This window comes from Cuculus canorus, chromosome 4, assembly GCF_017976375.1.
Source record: "Cuculus canorus isolate bCucCan1 chromosome 4, bCucCan1.pri, whole genome shotgun sequence".
In the NCBI taxonomy this organism is placed as follows: domain Eukaryota; kingdom Metazoa; phylum Chordata; class Aves; order Cuculiformes; family Cuculidae; genus Cuculus; species Cuculus canorus.
The window spans coordinates 61,872,871-61,893,809 of NC_071404.1; the positions used below are offsets into that span (position 1 = coordinate 61,872,871).

General features: G+C 41.5%; 2 protein-coding genes across 2 annotated transcripts in view; one reads left to right on the top strand and one right to left on the bottom strand.

The window, feature by feature from the left end:
* Positions 1–1,932: 1,932 nt before the first annotated feature.
* On the bottom strand, positions 1,933–18,116 carry SPARCL1 (SPARC like 1). Its single transcript, XM_054066246.1, is given in 11 exon segments — positions 1,933–5,280; positions 6,694–6,842; positions 8,473–8,621; positions 10,263–10,280; positions 10,283–10,398; positions 11,504–11,624; positions 12,193–12,337; positions 12,971–12,996; positions 12,998–13,024; positions 14,155–15,300; positions 18,038–18,116. Coding segments are annotated over 11 exon segments (1,998 nt in total). The 5' UTR covers positions 18,110–18,116; the 3' UTR covers positions 1,933–5,251.
* IBSP (integrin binding sialoprotein) overlaps positions 5,473–20,939 on the top strand; it is a 58,286-nt gene continuing 42,819 nt past the window's right edge. Inside the window, exon 1 of the mRNA XM_054066245.1 lies at positions 5,473–6,163. The gene's annotated coding sequence lies outside the window, so the exon portion shown is untranslated. The remainder of the gene's footprint in view (positions 6,164–20,939) is intronic.

Here is a 20,939-nt window from a genome sequence, read left to right on the forward strand (position 1 = left end):
AACTCTTCAGGCGGGACAGGAAGGGTAGGAAAGGAGGCGGGGTAGCCCTCTATGTTAAAGAGTGCTTTGATACTCTTGAACTGGATTACGGTGAGGATGGGATCGAGTGCCTATGGGTTAAAATCAGAGGAGCCCACAAGAAGGGGGACTTTGTGATAGGAGTCTGTTACAGACCACCCAGCCAAGAAGAAGCAGCTGATGAGCTCTTCTATAAACAGCTGGGGACAGTCTCTAAATCTCTGCCTCTTGTCCTTGTGGGTGACTTTAACTTTCCGGGCGTCTGCTGGGAGTACAATACAGCAGAAAGGAAACAGTCTAGGAGGTTCCTGGAGTGCATCGAAGACAACTTCCTTGCACAACTGGTTAGCGAACCAACAAGGGAGGGTGCCTTCCTAGACCTGCTGTTTGTAAATAGAGAAGGTTTTGTTGGGGATTTGACGGTTGGAGGACGCCTGGGATTAAGCGATCATGAGATGATAGGGTTTTCAGTTCTAGGTGGGATTAAGAAGGGGGTTAGCGAAACAGTCACATTAAGCTTCCAGGGGGCAGACTTTGGCCTGTTCAGAAGGTTGATTAGCAAAGTCCCATGGAAAACAGTCCTTCAGGGCAAGGGAGCCCACGAGGGTTGGGCGCTCTTGAAAAATGAAATCCTAGCAGCTCAAGAGCAGGCCATCCCTGTGTTCCGGAAAAGGAGCCGGCGGAGGGAAAAGCCAGCTTGGTGGAGCAGGGAGATCTCAAGAGGTGTCAATAATAAGAAAATAATAAGAAAATAATAAGAAAATAATAATAAAAGCTCTATGTGCTTTGGAGGAAATGACAGGCATCTTGGGTGGACTACAGGGAGGAAGTGAGATCGTGCAGGGAAAAAATCAGGAGGGCCAAGGCCCAACTAGAAATAAAACTTGCTAAGTCTGTGAAAGACAACAAAAAGTCTTTCTACAAGTACATTAACAGGAAAAGGAGGACGAGGGAGAATATCCAGTCTCTATTGGATGCAGAAGGAATAACAGTGACAGGGGATAAGGCTGAGGTACTTAATGCCTTCTTCGCCTCAGTCTTTAATAGCAAAGAAAGTTGTTCCTTTTGTTTACAAATCCAAGAGTTAGAGGGGCAGAATGAGGCTCCCGTGATCCAAGAGGAGGCGGTTAGAGACTTGCTTGCCCAGCTAGACTCCCACAAGTCTATGGGGCCGGATGGGATCCACCCAAGAGTATTGAAGGAGCTGGCGGATGTCCTTTCCAAACCCCTATCCATCATCTTCCAGAGGTCCTGGCTGACTGGGGAAGTTCCACTAGACTGGAGGCTGGCTGATGTTGTGCCCATATACAAGAAGGGTTGCAGAGAGGATCCGGGGAACTACAGGCCTGTCAGTCTGACCTCAGTGCCAGGGAAAGTCATGGAACAGGTAATCTTGAGTGCTATCATGAAGCACATGCAAGAGAACCGGGTGATCAGGCCCAGTCAACATGGGTTTACAAAAGGCAGATCTTGCCAAACTAACCTGATCACCTTCTATGACAAAATCACTCTACTACTGAATGGGGGAAAGGCTGTGGATGTAGTCTTCTTAGACTTCAGTAAAGCCTTTGACACAGTTTCTCACAGCATTCTGCTTCAGAAACTGTCAGCCTCTGGCCTGGGCAGGCGCACACTCTCCTGGGTTGAAAACTGGTTGGATGGCCGGGCCCAGAGAGTGGTGGTCAATGGAGTTAACTCTAGCTGGAGGCCAGTCACAAGTGGAGTTCCTCAGGGCTCAGTTCTGGGTCCAGCTCTGTTCGATGTCTTTATCAATGACCTGGATGAAGGCATTGAGTGCACCCTCAGCAAGTTTGCAGATGACACTAAGCTGGGAGGAAGTGTCGATCTGCACTGGAGGCAGATCGACACTTCCTCCCAGCTTAGTGTCATCTGCTGGAGGGTAGGGAGGCTCTGCAAAGGGATCTGAACAGGCTGGACTGCTGGGCCGAGACCAATGGCATGAGGTTTAACAAGGCCAAATGCCGGGTCCTGCACTTGGGGCACAACAACCCTATGCAGCGCTACAGACTGGGGGAAGAATGGCTGGAGAGCTGCATGGAAGAGAAGGACCTGGGGGTGCTGGTTGACAGCCGACTGAACATGAGCCAGCAGTGTGGCCAAGAAGGCCAACGGCATCTTGGCTTGTATCAGAGATGGGGTCACCAGCAGGTCCAGGGAGGTGATTCTCCCTCTGTACTCGGCACTGGTGAGACCGCACCTCGAATACTGTGTTCAGTTCTGGACCCCTCACCACAAGAAGGATGTTGAGGCTCTGGAGCGTGTCCAGAGAAGAGCAACGAAGCTGGTGAAGGGGCTGGAGAACAGGTCGTATGAGGAGTGGCTGAGAGAGCTGGGGTTGTTTAGCCTGGAGAAGAGGAGGCTGAGGGGAGACCTTATTACTCTCTACAACTACCTGAAAGGAGGTTGTGGAGAGGAGGGAGCTGGCCTCTTCTCCCAAGTGACAGAGGACAGGACAAGAGGGAATGGCCTGAAGCTCTGTCAGGGGAGGTTCAGGTTGGATATCAGAAAAAAATTCTTCACAGAAAGAGTCATTGGGTACTGGAACAGGCTGCCCAGGGAGGTGGTCGAGTCGCCTTCCCTGGAGGTGTTTAAGGAAAGGGTGGATGAAGTGCTGAGGGACATGGTTTAGGGAGTGTGAGGATTGGTTGGACTCGATGATCCAATGGGTCCTTTCCAACCTTGTGATTCTGTGATTCTGTGAGCTGCTGTTTTAGCTAAAACAGAAGGAAGGTCAAGTAGGTCAGATTATTTTAGTCCTGCTCACGTTATAATTACAGTGGATAAGATTATGCTATGGTTTAAGTGTGAGCAATGAGTGCATTTATGAGGGTACCCTCTGTGTGTGCATGTACATACTCTGTGGTTCTCACACCTATATATGAGAATGTGCGTGTCTGCGTGTGTGTCAAAGTTGGGTGCCCAAGTCTTGGTAGAAATGTGATTTCACTGAGTCTCCTTTGTAGACAGGGAAAATAATTATGACAAAAAAGATGTTTAAGTTGTGATCATTAAAACTAAATGAAAGCAATGAAGTCTACAGAAGGTTAATAAATTTTCATTAACTTTATCTACTTCACAATATGAAGAAATAATAAAGATTAAAATATTTATAAGTTAACTTAGAACAGTAAGAATACAGTTAGTATACTAGATAGTTAAAATACTGACAGGCAAACTAGCTTTCAGTTATCATCCTTACTCTTAATGTTCTCATAATTTGTAGATTAAATATCATCGGAGCTTGCTCTCTCACAGACTACAAGAGCTCAGGTGAAATTTTTTCTTCTGCGCTGACTGTAGTGTCTATCTATGCAGACATTAGCAAATGCTCTGTTTCTGTGGCTTGCAGTAGAAAAGCAGAAGTGGCAGCATCACTGAGAATTTCAGAACAGGTGAAATGATCATCTGCTCCTTAAACATCATCCTTAGCACATTAAGTGCTTCATATATCCACAGCTGTCATCATCTTTGTGATGGTTGTTATCTGCCCTGCAGAACTTGGAGTGTTTAAAGGAAAATCTTCCCTGTTTTCCTTGATAAATTAAATTTCATTGCATCTTTTTCTAGTACTTGGTTTGAGTGGAGTAATGGATATTACCTTTAGTGGAGAACAGGTCAGTCCCTTGTGACTTGTCCTTGTGTGAGCTGTATCTGATTGCTTTAAGGCAGCTGACTCATGGCTGTAGGAAGAGCAAATAAGCAATAGGCTGCGGTTTGGCAGAAAAAAATGCTGTTAAAATAATTTTATCCCTGACACATTTCAAGTCCCAGAGAAAGGATCTTTTTCAAATGGAATTAGCGCAGAGAATATGCTTTTGTACACACAATCCAGGCCGATTTGCATCCACTGCTGTGTGATGTTACAGAATGTGATGTGGGTGACAAGTCAGGCTTAGGAGAGAAACTGCCAGTGAAACTGAATTTGGTGGGAAATAATATTTTGTTTAGATAAGAAGTTCCTGTGCTGCAAATAATTGTAGCATGATTCATCGTCTCCCAGTATATCATGCTGGAGTTGGAGTAGGATTAGCAGTCCTCACTGGTTCAAGAGCAAATTAGTGTGGGGTGAGCAGGCGTTCACTGTTTGAGCTACTAAGCCAGCATTTCTGAATCCAATTTTATTTCCATTGGTAAGGTGGCGTGGTTCAGTAGGAACGTATTTTCTGATCTTCCTTTGTAGGAATAGCACTTGGGGTTTCTTGCTTATAGCTGAACATGCTTGGAGTGTTTTTGGTGAAGTGCTTGTTTTAACATCACAAGTTAATGGGGTTCACAAATAGTATTGTTCTGTTTTGGGGTTTTTTTATGCCCAAATTGTGCCTTTCTTCAGGCAAGCACAAGCTAAGAGATGGTGAAATAAATAGTTAGCATTTCTTTCCCAGGAAAAATGGCAGCAGTAGTTGATGCTTCTGTGGGAATAAGAATGTGCCTGCTAAGGAGAATAAGGAGATGTTGGAGCTGTGTTATCCTCTGCTTTTTGTGATGGCGGACCTGTCACTAACCAGTCTTTTGACATGCATCCATGCTCACCATGCTCACACAATTAGCTCATCACCCAGTTTGTCTACAGGAATTCTGTTGTGTGGCATTTGTATTATTACTATTGCGTTTCAAAAGGTGGGGGAAGAGACAGCTGAAAAGCAATGAACTATGGTTTAAGGACTGGTGTATAAGATCTACACTTTAGTTTTTTCTCCTCTCTTAAATCCAAAATGAAATTTCCATTGAGCCTTGATAACTTTTCTTTGACAAAGTTCTGACAAAAACTGTATATCTAGGTAGAGTTCTGTTTAATTTGAGGCTTCTATGCAGAATGTTAAACTGACGATACAGTAAATAACGAAAACAAGTCCTATTTCAAGGTAATTTTCTTCAGTGTGTGGTAAAATCCACATCCTATAATTTCAATGAAGAAGAGTTTTGTGAGCAGCTCAGTCATCACGTTAGTACTATTTGTCAGTTCAGAGAGATCATGGATACATGTAGGGCAAAACACTGGTTGTTTAGCTATGAACCATAGTTTTTTGTTGGTTTTTTTTTTTTGCTTTAATGGATGTAGAACTTTCCTGCAATTATGTTACTTGATAAGAGCGCAGTTAACCTTATGCCGCCTTTGTCCTATAAACTATGAAGCTGTTAATTACAGAAATAAATGGGTTTCACGTGTTTCACCAGTTTTTTAGTGCAGCATTGGGGTTCTGTTCAGCCAACCTCAGAACAGGAGATTTTCATTTATGTCTTCTGCAACAAAGAAAAAAATGTTATTAATGTTTGACATTTGATGCCAAAGAGACATTTTTGTACTCTATCACTATCATTAAAGTAATAAACCAAAGTTTCTCACATGGAGAAATACTATCCCTAACAGAAACCAGATATGGTCCTGCTGCAGTATTGAGGAGCCATTCATTTAAATCCTTCTTGACAGGTGCTTTTAGTTTCTGGTGTTAGATCTCCTTGATCTGTTTGTGAGCCAGCAATCCCTTCAACCTCTTCTTCACAAACGCCTGACCCTAAACCCCTCTTTGGATGAACAATCACTGGCAGCAGTACACGTAAACTATAACTCCTTGCAAGCTTACGTGGTTTGTGATTGGCAAATTGTCATCAGAAGAGCTGGAGAAATTCTGGAAGGAGTGAAGGCCCTGCATGTCAGACCTCTGACCAGAATTGGCCCCCACTTAAAATTAGAGAGTTGCTAGTAGGATTTTGAACATATTTCTTCAGTCCATGTGTTCAGCCAAAAGGCTTCTCTCATGTAACTTTTCTAGGATGAACCTGTGCTATTGCTAGCCTTGCTTAATGACTGGTAGTATTGCTCAACTGTCGCTCAGGGCTAGATAAGAGGAAGACAGATTGTGCAAAAATGCCTTAGGTTGAATGTAGTAATGTAAATTGCAAATTGCTATCACGACACCTTCTGTTCAGCTGCTGAGACATTCTAGAGACATCACCAGCGCAGTAGTACCTAGTTTTTCACTTTCCTAGAGAAGTCTTGGTGTGAATTGGGCTGAACCACACACTCCTAGCCCGTTTAGGATTCAGAAACTCCCTGCTTCTGCCTGAACCTCCTGATGCATGCAGTCTGGTGGGCACCAGCTGAGCATGTGTTACATCTGACAAGGTAGGTAAAATAGACTGACCTGCAGCTACAGAGTGATGACAGCATTCATGTGGCATATAGTAATCTCAAGCTGATCATAATTATTTGATCAGTGGGAGATCTCAGGTATATTCTCTACTTGGCCTGAGATCTTTAAATGCATTTTCAACCAGTATGCTTTGACCACTGATTTAAAAGCATGAGCTCACTTTACTTTTCCTTTGGTGCTGGGGAATAAAATAATTTATTGTTTCTTGAGAGACAGAGACGTGCAGAGCATAAAGGTCGAGACACCACACAGAAATGATTTGGTATTTAGTACAAACTACCTCCCAGATTTTTCCTTATGGAAAAGATTACTTTTTTTTTATCTTTATGAAATGATTTAGAACCTTGCATCTCACACAGTCTTGTTGTTACTGTTCCATTTGCCTCAATGGATGCTAGCCATGAGCTTCTGGCTGCGATTTATTTCCTGTATGTTTTCTTCTGACAGTGTGCCTTGACAGGAACATTTTGACCAGTAAATCTGCATGTTCTTTTAGGTTTACCTTCTTTAATTCCAAAGCAGTGGCACCATTCCTTCAAAACGATGAGTTTGTCTTGGTCTCCATCACATTCTTGGAAGAAACGGGTTATGCAGTATTCCATGGGAACAAGGGAGGCTCTCAAATGTGCAAGCTCTGAGTGTGTTAATAGTCTGAAAGAAAAAACAGGTAGGAAGAGCTGTATTTCAGTGATAAATCCTCATGATCATCAAAGATGATCTAAGCTGCCAGAAGAAGACAGCTGTGGCTTTGACAGAGATGACCTCCATTGTGGTGCTTTTGTACTGAATCTGTCCCACGTCTCTAGGCTGATGTATGATACCTGATAAACATAAATGTTTTGACTGCTATTTGTTAGATAACTTCTTTTTCTAGAACAAGCATTACTGTGAATTGTCCACAGCTCATCAGTTGTGTCATTTTGCCATTAATCTTCAGGAGAGCAAATTTACAGAGGTGTTCAGCAATGTTCTAAGGCAGTGGATGTGATCAGCACGGAGTATTGAGCACCTGCATCCTTGGAACTTGGTTTGTACCACTGAAATTCAAGACCAAAAGCCTGAAATCTGAGTCATGTTCTCAGAAGTAAGCTGGAAGCGTTCTCTGAACTGTGATAGTGTTGCTATCTTTCTATATCTGCTCTTTAAAGTTGAAAACTATGGTTTCTCACTAGTGAATTATGTCCTTTGTGCTTAGCCTGTTGCTTTTAGCTTCATAGAATCATAGAATCACCAGATTGGAAAGGACCCACTGGATCGAGTCCAACCATTCCTAACACTCTCTTAAACCATGTCCCTCAGCACTTCATCCACCCGTTCCTTAAATACCTCCAGGGAAGGCGACTCGACCACCCCCCTGGGCAGCCTGTTCCACTGCCTGATGACTCTTTCCGTGAAGAATTTTTTTCTGATATCCAGCCTGAACCTCCCTGGCGGAGCTCTAGGCCATTCCTCGTTGCCCTGTCCCCTGTCACTTGGGAGAAGAGCCCAGTTCCCTCCTCTCCACAACCTCCTTTCAGGTAGTTGTAGAGAGTAATAAGGTCTCCCCTCAGCCTCCTCTTCTCCAGGCTAAACAACCCCAGCTTTCGCAGCCGCTCCTCGTAAGACTTGTTCTCCAGCCCCCTCACCAGCTTCGTTGCTCAGTAACAACTCGATTTCACGAGCCTTGTTTTATTCTACATAGGGCATAGAATAGGGCATTAGTAGCTGTAGGCTAAGTAAAAGATAATTGGGGCAAGCTGAGTAGCTACTAATGAGGTGACAAGGGTGTATAAAGCCTGGCGACAGAGCAGTTAGGAGACCACTCCAAAAGGAGATCACTCAAAGGCGGAGCTCGGAGTAAAGGAGAGCACTCCAAGAGAGAGAGCAGCAGAGAGAAGGTGAGGAAGTTAGGGCACTCCAAGGAGGCGCTCGGAGTTAAACAATACCCGAACAGAGGCCGGGTTTTCGGCACGAACCCGGGCGGCGACGGAGAACTGACACCGGGAAAAGAGGTCTAGCTGTCCGATGTAAGTAGCTATTACGACACTGTAGATCTTAAGATAGGTGATTATGAAAGGCAAGAAGATAGCAGGCTCTGACCTAAGACATGGCTCCAGCAAAACATTGAGAGAAACTCAAAGATGAATATCTTGTTAGAAAGAGGGGGATACTGGCTTCTGTCAGCTGAGGGACGGGTCCTGTATATAGAGAATCCTTTGGGTGGTTTAGAGAAGTAAATTATCCTGAGCTTAAACAGCAGATCAGAACTGAACCCACTAAGATTTTTTTTTTTTTTTTTTACCTGTCAACAGGGTGCTGATCAAGCTGATGAAACTGCCAATGCACAGGATACACATACATGTGATAATTTTTCTCAAAGTCATGCAGGAGCAGCTCAACTGGGTGGTCGCCAGCCACAAGGCGCTTGTCGTTCTGGTAGATTTTTTTGACCTGAACACAGCAGAAAATTTGGTATTTTTATTTAGAATGAAGATCTTTCATAAAGAGACCTATCTAGCAAGGAAGTGGTTTGGTTTTAGTGTTTGTGACCATACACAGAAAGGAAAGTTTGCCTAAAGCAGTCCAATGAGTTTTGCTGTCCAGTGACTAGAAAGGAAGTGAAATTTCTGTGACCTAATTGTCAGACTCAGCTAAGCAGGGCTTAGTGGATTGGTAGGAGATGAAACCATTTTTATCACATTTGTCTGCCTTCTCTCCTGAAGCAAGCAACTCAGCTTTTGGTGTGAAATAAGCCAGCTCAGAAATAACTAATTTATACCATTTAGCATAAGTGTTCCAGGTAGGTCAGGTCCCTCTTGGTAACTGTTTAAGTAGGCTTTGGTGTTACTCAAGCATATTTTGTATAAACCTGCTGTGATCTACTGCACGTACCTCCTACTCTAGACTCGGAGGCAGCCCAGGGCTTGGTTTAACTTAAACTGTTTTTCAACAGTTGTGAGCTTTTTAGGCATTTACAGCACCTATATCTTCAAAACCAAATTACTGTCACCAACTGACTTGACATAAATCCTTCCTGAAAAATAGTAATAGATGCTTATGCTTTTTTTTAAGCTACTGTAGTGTGATGCTGCCGTGCCTACTGGATGGTTTAGAGGCAATCTCTCTTAAAAACTGAGTGTCAGACTTCTGTAATTTCTAGCCCTTGAATATCAATGTCTAGATGACAGTGTATATGCTAGATTAAAAAATGCAGATACCTTTAACTGTCAAGCCCATTTTCATGTATTTTTATATTGATGGCCAAGCACAAGGGTGTGTCCTGAGAACGGAAGACTTTTTATCAGTCCAAGGCAGGGTTCCCCTAAGCTCTCTATTGTAATTCTATCTCGTATTCTGCTCTGTGACTGCTCAGTCACTCAATGTATTGAGGTCCTTGAGCAGTTTGCTTCACGTGAGTCCATCCTTCCTTTGCATACCTGCGCATTGTCAGCAGAGACTTTGTCCCCTACCTTTCCCCTTCCCGGTCAGGCAACAAAAGCTGAATAGCACAAGTCCTTTTAACTTGTGGGGTTGCACAGGTAGAGCTCTTGGCTGGGTCTTCTCTCTTATTCTAAGCTTTAATTAGTTATCCATACTCAGACCTTCCATCATGGCTAACCTAGTTTTCCTCCCAACAGTCTTTGGAAAATATCATTGACTGCATGAATTGGCTCATCCTTATCTACATATTAGTAGACCTTTCCAAGAGTGTTTGTCACAAAACACTTCCATGACAGGCGTTTTATATCTTCTCAAGTGAACAATATTTATCTAGATAAGCACTCATTTCTGACTTTTCTGTCCTTGTATATAGATACTGACTTGCAAGTCAACTTTCAAATGCAAGTTGGCTTGCATTTTCCTTGGACAAAAACAAACATCCATAGCAGAAATGTGTCTTAGCTTAAATGAGGGCACGGGGAAATGTAAGTGTATTTTTGTGATGTGCAACTCTAACTGAGTCTAAAGTTGCCTTAACTAGAAAGGGAATACTCGCAGGAAACAGGAGAACTTGTGAATCCACTTGTTTTGCACAGTTGTTCAGCTCCTACCAATAAAACTGTGTGGTCTTATTTGAAAAGGATTGCTGACCTTAGCCCTTTGCTTTTTCAAGTTAGATATCCGGAAGTATCCAGATCACGTTCATAATATTGCACAAGGATGTTCTTGAGCCAGTCACGCATCCGGAGGGGAAACTGATCCACTTCATATCATACAGTGTGGATGTCTGTGCCAAACAAGAAAGGTTTTGTTAACAGTGGTCTGTTAAGTCCCCATTTTGGACATGTCTTAGACAAGTTAGATTTGATTCTCACTAGCCAACTCAGTTAGGCTTAAAATTTATGGAGCTGTTAATGCGTAAGATTTGGAATTTGTTATAAATATGCATTTTTCTCTGGTGCACATGCATACCAGTTGTGCAAGCCACAACCTTATACATATGTGCAGCTTCCACACAGAGATGTGTAGTGAAGCTGTCTAGGCAGTTGTGTGAAAGCAGAGTTCTCAACAGCAAAGGCCATATTCTTTTTACAAGGGTATGTAGTGGTGGTTTGAGGGGAATTGGCTTTAAATTGAAGGGGGAAGAGTTAGAATTTCTTCCTAATGCCCATTCTTCACGAAGAGGGTGATGAGGCAGTGGTACAAGTTGCCCAGGGAGATTGTGGATGCCTCATCCCTGGAGGTGTTGAAGGCCAAGTTGGATGGGGCCTGGAGTAACCTAATCCAGTCGGAGGTGTCCCTGCCTATGGCAGGGATGTTAGAACTGGATGATTGTTAATCAACTTCCACCCAAACCATTCTGTAATTCTGTGATTTCAGCGGAGAGTGAGTGCACTCTCCTCCCAGGATATGCAGCAACTAAAGAGCTTGTAAATCATATTTAGGTTTTAGATTCTAACTTCTGCATTTGGTATCTCAGTAGTATTTGGAGTATGGGTTAGGTATTTTGTGGTTTTGTTGGGTTTTTTTTTTTTTCCTGACTTGACACTTTCATTTATTAACCACAAATAATTGTTTTCTGGTCAGAGAAAGAACAGCTTTAGATGCTATAGCAATGGGAGAGTGTAAGACAGTGCAGGAACAAGACAGGTATGACAACAAGTTGATGTAAGCCCAGGAGGGATGTCTTTTGGACTCAGGTGGTTAATACCCTTAATTATAGAAAAAGTGACCTTTTAGACATGTTTAGGGTTTGAAGGTCTCAATTAGCAGAAAAATTGATGCAGAAGAAGGTAAGCACAGAAAAGAAGATAACTTAGGGCTAGCTGTTGATTAACGTTACTGGGTCTTTATACTCTATAGCTAAGGTGATGTAACAAAACAAACCTTACATTTGCAGGAGCCCATATAGTCTAGGTGCAGCTGGTGTCCCATTTTTGTCCCTTCAAGTTGACATTTGGTGCCAAAGAGTTGACATGTGCTATCATAAGTCTTATTATCTGTACCACAAACCTAGAAGAGTGAAAAACAAAGCCACCACCACTGTGTTGAGAAAAATTCTGGTCACTTGTATAGGAATTGCAGTAATAAAATTGTCATTAGCCTGTGGTGGAGCATTGTGAATACCCACAGGGAATGCATGTGATCAGAAATACTGAAAATTGTAGTTGTTGTAAGAATTAGCTGGCTGTACTTACACACCCGATTTTGAGACACTTGGATTTATTTTTGCTTGATAATAATGGTCCTGAATTATTACAGCAGGTACTAGAATTCAGTATATGCTCTAAAACATTAAATGGAAGAATTGTTTCAGTGACAGGGGAAAGCTCTGATCCCTGGGACACTAAGTGAAGTAAATCACTTTAGGTACTTCATAGCTGCATCTGTTCATACTATTCTCAAGCTGCGGTTGGTGAATTTGGGCACTTTATACTTACATTTACAATTACTAGAATCGCACCAACCCATTTGCATGCTTTTTAGGGTAGAATTATTATAAATAATGGCAGGGGAATGTGTTATCTTGTAAACATTTTAGTTGGTTTCCCCCATGTTGTGCACTGAATGAAATACTTACACGTTCATAGTCTTTTGTGGAAGGGCAAGCAGTAGGATCTTGGCAAATACAACTGGGTTTCCCATGTTTGTCCACATGGCAGACTTTACCTCTTTTGCAGTGGAAGTACCTACATGGGTCTAGCAATCATAGAAAGAAGGAGGGACTGTTAGAGGAGATGGGACAAAGCCAAGTGTTTCTGTCAGGTTCTACCGACAGTGAAAGAGAAAGATAGCCCAACATTCACAAAAGAAGTCGGGTGATTTTTCTAAGTTTGTTAAAATGCAGATGGATCTTGTATTGAATAAATAAAGCAAAACCTTAAATGAGGATGTTGTGAGACTTCTAGCAGTTCTGGGTTTGAGTTAGATGGGGAAAAAGTTTATCAGAAAAGCTATTTCTTTGTAGAAGGGCTGACGTTTACTTCCAGCTTCCTTCGAAACTTAACCCATCTGCCAGCATGTCAGTCACCTCCATTCCTAGTGAATTCAAGCTACTGCTCTGAAACAGAATAGTTTCAATGCAAGATAATTCCTATTCCTGTATAACTGACATGAAAATTTGTGCACTGTCTAGAAATGTTTTTCACTAACAAATGAGTAAATCCAAGGGTATATGGAAGGGGATTCTCTGGGTATGTAATTGCAATGCAGGATTATGCACACGCACAGTTCTGTCATGTGAATTGTATGCTGTCAAAGACAGAAAGGAAATGCAGACCAGCAGATTCCCCAGCCACTGAGAGTTAGCAGCTGCATGATAGCTTTGCCTTGTGGCTTACCCAGGAGAGACTTCTCACATCCTGTTGCTTGCATTTTCCAATCTCATCATAGGAACTGCCTGTAGTTTTAATCTTAAAGTCACAGAGACATAGGCAGAAGTTGTGGTAAATCTTGGGAAGGAAATGTGCTTGGACAAAACTTTTTTGAGGTAGAACATAGAGCTGACTGAGGCAAAGTTTGCTCTCTTTGTAGCAGAAAGAGGTAGCTATGCAAAATGCATAGAAGTGCATAGAACCTCTGATAGTATTAAGGTGCTCTCTTAATTGGGAAAAAGGTGGGGACAGTAAAACGGGAGCCCAGTAAGACCAGGACACCTGGTAGTTCTGCAGTACTTGAAACAGAGCAGTGTAGAGCCTCAAGGTTGACTGAATTGGTGTTTCAAATCTTAGTTTGCACTAGGGCCCTCCAGATTCAGTGAGCATGAAGTGCCTCTTGAAGATGTCTGGGAGCATCTGAGCCATGAGCTGCCAGGTCAAACCCAAGAAGCAGGAGGAGAAGGGAAGGATGAGTCTTCAGTCCAAATCTTTCTCTGGTGCTGTGGGGAGGTGCCTGCCTTTTTTTGAATGGATGCCTTCTATAGTTATTTTTAACATTACAGATCCTTATTTAACAGCCATAGCAAAACTCGCTCCTTTATTTTGAGGAACACTCCTGATAGTCCTCTGGTTACCTAATGGCTGACTGGGATACAGGAAATCTGGGAGCAACATCCTCCTTTGTCTGAAGGGACAAATCCCACATTCTTCATCTTGTGTGAAAGTGTCCTACCTATCAGGATAGGAATTATTCAGTGGACTCTAGCTCTGCCTTTCCAAGTTGTTCACTTTCATATGGCAGTGTTTCAAATCTTAGGGAGAGGGGAGTGAACAGGCTTTCCTAGCCAGCCTGAAACTGGATTCCAGTTTGTATATCTATATACCCACATTTATTTGTACATTTCATTACACAGTCCATTGGGGCTGGAGCTCTTATGTGAGTTGTGCTTACTTCCTTTCTCTTACAATTAATCTAAATATTGTATGTGGGAAGAAACAGCGTAAACTAGATCAATAGTGAATAAACGGACATGAAACTTCTTAAAAATATTAATAAATGATTACACCTGTTGTTCTCAAAAATATCCCTTGATTAGGAATTGAAATTTGGGACTGGTTCCTGCCCCACTTTCTAGTATTCCAACTTTATTTAAAAGAAAATTTACCTTATCTTCACGTTCCATTGAATTAATGCTCTGAACTGAGCTATTTGTTTCCACTTGTTGCTTGCTATCAGAATTAGGTGGCTCATGATCATAATCATCTTGTTCGGAGTGAATAAGGTCTTTAATCTTGCCATCTTGGTAATCCTGGGTCTCTCTATGAACTGCAGTGTCATCTTCAGTGGTTTCTTCCGCTTTGTGCTTGGTGCTGATTCTCTCTTGATCATTACTCTGGATTCTCTCCTCTTCCTCATAGGCTGCTTCTTTCCAGGTATTGCTGAGATCTTCCTCACCATCAACATCACCACTATCAAGACCATCCTCATCAACGCTACTGTCCTCCGTATCCTGCCTTTTCTCCTCTGTTTCATGATCACTTTGATAGTTTACTTGAATATTGTCTTTCCTCTGTTGGCTTTGCCACTTGTCATCCTGATCTCTGTTATGTTTTTTTTGAGAGACGGGGACTTCTTTATAGGGTGACTTTTGCCTGTCTTCCTTCTTTTCTTCTATGTCAAATTTCTCACCGTGTCTCTTTGTTATCCGGATTGGTCGACTGGAATCTCTCAGGATTTCATCAGATTGCATACTGTTTGCATTTTGCTCTCCTTTGTATTGGTTACCTTGATTTGTCTGCTGGCCTTTGTGCTTCATATCTCTGTAATCAATTTCTTCACCCCATTCCTCATCCTCTTCTTCCACACCTTCTTCATCACTTTCATGGTTGCTTTCAGATAGGCCAACTGTATTTTTATTATGTTTCCATGCATTACGCTCATGATAAAGACTAAGAGCATCACCCAGAACATGTAGATTGGCTGTGTTGCTGTGTTTCTCATGTGTCCTTAACTCAGAATGCTCAGAGCTGGACTGTTTTCTCCTGCTACTTCCAGAGTAGCTGTTCTGGTTATCAGAAGCTAAATCTGGTTTACTGTGCAGCAAAAGGAAATTGATGCTTTTTAGGCTATTTTTCACTTGATGCTCACTACCACTTCCTCGTTGTTTTCTAGTGGTCTGAGGCTCATCCCTGTGCTCAGCATGTGGTACTGATAGCTCTGGGTTTAGGTTTCTGTGACTGTGCAGCAAATCACCCTTGACTACATACTTCATGTTCTCTTCTTTTGGAGCTTCAGGTTTAATATGTTCAGTCTTTTAAAAACAAACACGCAAACAAAAAAGAGATTAATAGATCTTCTAATTTGTTTTAAGTTAATGCAGTGTTATTTTTACGTTATATTGTAAAGCACGATACTGACTTTGTTTTCCTTGTAAATGCTCCTCTTAAGCAGGCCCAGAGTATGAATACATGGCTAAGGTCACTTGTGTTTCTTCAGAAAATTGATTTATCTGTCCCTTCTTTTACTATGTGAGTTTTTGAAGAAGTCTATGCAACTGTGTTTAAGATCTGATAGGAGATATGTACAAGTGTCTTGTGAAATCTTACAGCTCACTTAATAATCTAGTATTGTAACCTCAGGCACTACTTGTAGGCTGCAGTAATTATCACTTATCTCGGAGAAGGTGGATGTGATACTTATCTTCCTACACAGATCAGGGGGAGGCCTGAGAAAAGAAGGGCAAGGAGAAAGCACCTTTCACGAGTTGCTGAGGTAGTAATTTCTGAGGAGCGCACTACATTCTGTTCCATAATCAACTTATTCATCTACTTTAGTCTGATACGTCATTGTTCTTAGCTAAATTAATCAGGAACAGTTGTATTTGGTGGCAGCTACTCTAACATAAACCAACCAGCAGGAGTTGTAGGTGTTTAAATGGCTTTTTTAATGCTGTCAAGCCAACAGCAAAACTACTGTCTTTGGAGGAAAAAGTTCAAATACTTGAGGATAAAGCAGGCACTAAAATGGCTGTCAGCTCTCGCTGCAGGAAGTGCCTTTCTGCTGCTGTCAGACAGCATCACAGGGGCCATTAAGTGAGTACAGGCACTTCCACTAGCGGTAAAATCTGTATTTCTCAACAACACCTATGGTCTTTCAATATTGCTTACTACAATATAGCACCTCATGCTGATTTTTCTTAAAAGTTTTGGAGGTTCATTTGTGAAGGTAAGACCTTCTCAGCTCCCAAGTTGCTGGAATAGCATTTCCTTTAGTGTGGCCAGAGTCATGACTGCTTGGAAAAAAAACACCCCACTAACAAATGCTTACACAAATTTAAAAAAGTGGTAGGATAAAAAAATATTGGTTTGGCTTTTGACAGATCAGCTGTATCTGATTATCTAAAGTCAAGGTGGTATCTCAATGTTTTACAAGTTTCTTTTGCCTAGTGTGCTTGCTGATGCAGAAAAAGTAATGGGCAAGATATTCGCTAGGTAATTTCTAACTTTTTCATGGAAAGACTATAGATTTGCTAAAATCTAACAGAAGTTTGAAGAGCTTTCCTGGAGGAAATTCGTGTATCTCGGAGATCTTATAAAAACTGATCTACGTGTTATCAAGCATCTCAATTACATTAAAACATTCTTAAATTGTTTCAACAACAGCTTTTGTTAATGTGGTTTTGGGCGCTGCTGTATATGAGATATGTCTTTAAATTTAACAAAAAGCAGTCTTCTGTGGAGGGCTTTCATTTCTATAGAGAAAAAAGTAGAAAATATGAGTCCAAACAGCCATGAAGATTGTCTATTATAGTTGCCTGTGTTTGAAGCAGTAATATTTGAGAGGATGTTGTGGCTCGTGTCCTGATGGGAAGCCTCACTACTCACCTCAGCCTCAATGTACGTGCCTGGATATGGAATTGAGCTGCTGCTTTTTGTTATGCCTTTGTTCCCAAGATAAAATAAACTTTTAGGACTTTGTGGCTTTGTGAAGATAATTGTGTTTTTAATACGATGGGTCAATATCAGTTTTAATGTAGTTCTAATTACTACTCTTGGGGACAACTGGCCTTTGATAAATGTTGCATATTTCCCTTGGAACTGATTATTCATTGAGTGTTGCAATTTTTTTTTCACACGTGTCTCTTCGTTCAGTTGTTTCAAACAACTGCAGGCTGCAAGAGTATTTTTACTGTATTTTGCTCTGCTGGGATACTTCATTAGGAAAAGTTAATTTTTTTTGTTTTCATAGTGCAGAGTGCATCTGGATTGACCATGAAATGCATCTGGAAAGCTGCACAGAGTGGACATAATTCATTATTTTAATAAAAGTTAGCATAGGAGTTGGGGTTTTGCATTAGTTTCTATAGAGCCTACTGTTATTAAGCTTCATTGGCTTGGAGCTAAGGTCCCATTGTGTACTGAATCTAAAACTCCTTTTTATGCACCATTCTGAATTTGTATTTGGGTCAACCATGAATGCAGAACTGTGAGCTTTGTCAGTAGCATTCATAAAATGGCACAGTGATGCCAAAGTCATCTGTCTCTGCCATTAGAGTTGTGTACTTGACTTGTCATTCACAGTGTACTTTTCCAATATAAGCTGTATCTCTCTAATGTTCTGTATTGTGAATAATGAAACTTATGGTGACTAAAGTTCTTCAATATTTGAGCCTATATATGATCACTTGATGTGTGATAATTTGAGGACTGCAACCTCATTGTTTACTGGAGCAGCGATGACTGCAAGTTTGACTGTCAACGGAGCTTATCGAACCTGGGTGTAATGTTTATAAGTGGGGATTAATTTAAGGTAATATTTTCAAATAAGTGAAACTTCTCTTGTGAGCTCTAAATTTTGTCCTGTTCTGTTTCGGGCTACGTAATGTGCGAGGCATGAGATGCTTTGCACTAATTCCTGGGGTAAGAGCGGCTACTATTTTTTAACCTAAATCTATTTCCCAACCACTTATGGTATGCGGTAATGTGTCTTATATATTTGGATGAAATAGTATAGGTTGCCTTTTCATCTTTAAGGAATAAGAAGAGTACCTTTTCTGGAGTTTTCTGTCCATGAGTTCCAAGTTTGTAGTTCAAGGATGGTTCTAGAATAGACAAATGCATTCAATATCTGGAGGTAAATACAAATCTTGTAGAGGTCAATGGGATAACAGAATATCAAAGAATGGGGAATTTTAAGTGCACAGTAATACCATACTGAGGACTTACTGGAATAGCAAAAGCTGATCTACAAGACAAATGAAGAGAGCTACAAGCCTTCATGCTTTTCAGATCTCGAACAGGACAATAGTTAACGGTACAGTAGTAGGGTTTGGAAGCTCCTTTCTGCAGGCACATAAAAAGAAATAAAGTTAGGATTTGGGCATAATGGTCTAGAAATGGCCGAGGAAGCAATGTAGTGGCTGCTATAACTTTGCTGAGTCTGAAGTCCCACAATTTCCATGCAGTGTCCAGCTGTGTGTTAACTCGGGCGTTCAACCAGCTTATTGAGACCACTTATCTAGGATACTTAGTCCTTTTATAGGGCTTAGACTATATACTGTGTTCACAAACTCTAGAGGTGTTACTAAAAGACCGTTATGAATGTACATAAATTCAGCCCTGTGAAGTTTTATCCTCTCTTCTGGGACAGTAGTTCATGAAAAGTGTCCCTTTTTATTCAGTTCTGAGACACTGATTGTGGCATCTCTACAGCCAAGGTCTGTCCTGGCTGCTCTCCTAAGTGGCTGTAGTAGGAAGAATTCATCACTAAAGTTCTACTCAGCAGGTCTGAAAGCCTAGAAAAGCTGTCTGAACTGCTTGATGGGCTGGTGCAGCCCTGCTCTGGAAGCAACAAACCCAACTTTGCTGTGCAGTATTGTGTGAGACAGATGACCAGAAGAATATGCAAGGCTTATTCTTCAAAAAAAAAGGATTTTTTTTTCAGTCTGTGCTAATATCCTCATGTGAGTGAAAGGCAGGCAAGTCAATTTTACCTTTTGTCATCAACAAGTTTTCTCACTTTTGCATGCATGTGAACTGCAAGTTTTCTATGACTGTAGAGGTATCACTGGGAAAGCAAAATCAAGAAGTCCTATGGTTACTGTTTTCTTTTTTTTCTGTATTGCTTTTTAACCTTTTATAATTTCTTCTTGTTCTTTTTTTCTCTGTATTCATGCAGAATCACTGGGCTTTTCACTCTGCTTATGCTCTCATTCTACTGCTGCTTTTTCTTGGAGATTGTTTCCTTGATCTTCCCTCCCTTGCCCTTTAAAATGTCCTTAACACATGTCCTTTTTCATTGCTTCCTCCTTTCCTAATGAAAACATATCTCACCCTGTCCTTGTTTGAACAATACCATGTTTATTCTGCTGGTTGAACTTCCTGGCATATAAAGAAAGTAGTGGTTTCGGTCTGTTAGGTCAACCGTATTCAAACCGCATGAGGCTCAGTGTATGGGTTTAAAATGTTGTTAATTCAGTTGTTTTTTCTTGGGGAGGTGGAGGAACCCAAAATCCCCAGAGGAGAATTCCAGGGGACCTTGTATTTATAGGAGCCAGAATGGTGAAGCCAGAAACAGGGCTTTGAGCATTACATTAGTTGACTGCTGCTGTGCTTAATATGCTTTGGAAGATCCCTGTGTTGTATGTTGGTGTCAATATCTTTTGTTAGTGAGGAGCGAAATACTTCATTAGTGGGGCATATTTTCCCTGCAGTTAACTGATTTAGTACTCTTATTATCTCTTGTTTCTTTATCCATTATCTCTTTGGCATGCAGAGTTAGTTAAGAGGTTTTTAGAGGGACAAACAGAATACAACAAACCCATTAATGAGCGTGTGCAAAATGCCTCAGTGTATGGGCAGTCACTTCTGATTAAGGCAATTTTTTATTAGACTGAGGGTCATGCAGGTGACTTGCCAGAAATGTGGGTGGCACGATTCAATTTCATATATCCATGTGTTTGAAGGCCTGGCAGGTAGCCGAGAGGAAAAGGAGTATGTGAATTACAGTACTAAAAGCCAGGTAGTCTTGATTTCTGAGTCTCTCTGCTGCTGGTGAGCAACGCAGCTCTGGGCATGTAATTTAACTGAGTTTTTCCTGTAAAAATCTCCTTTGTCATATTTGGTTTTGTAAAGTAGTTTGAGAGCTCTAAATGAAAAGCTCTGCATGTTGCATTTTGTTTATAATTACAATTTTTAAATCTGGCTCTGTCACTTCCTGTAAAAGTTGCCTCTGCCACCTTTGTCCAAATAGTGAAGGAGGAGTTGGAATAAATATAAGTTAAAGTGGCAGGGTAGGGCTTTGCATTAGTTTTTTCTCATTTTAGTAATGAGTCCACAGCGACCCATAGGAAGCATAAGTCTTTGGTTGTTGAAGGCTTGACCACCTTGAATGGAGTACATGAACATAGTCTAGATTGAGAGTCTTGTTTTCTAGTTATGGTAGGCCAGATGAGTTGCAAGTGTTTATTAATATTTCCTCCAACAGGACAATCTGCCCAAACCATTAAGTAGCGTTTATAAACGTACTCTTAAAGTGTAAATGCATGTGCAATTTGCCACTGTCATTACTGTTTTTTTTGCAACAATACAATTCCTTGTGCAATAAGTGTCTCCTGCAACTGTTTTCAGAGGAAGGCGTTTTGGGGTTCAGATGATGTATCTCATAGTGGACCTGACTGCTTTTAGTTAACCTGTAGTTTGTGTCACCTTCCTGTGATACCAGTCCCATTGTGCAGCCATACTGGGAGCTGTTTGTGACTGATGGCTAGCAACTCCCAGGCAGTTCAGAAGCATAGCCAGAAGATTTTTTTTTCAATGTGGACAGTGCTTATGAAGGGAGAGCAGTAGGGGAAGTGACAACAGACACTTCAACAAGGAGAACCGCTCCTCTTGTACAATGGACTGTGGTGCGTTCTGTCCTCCACAGGTGAAAGGGAGTGTTTCTCTTGGT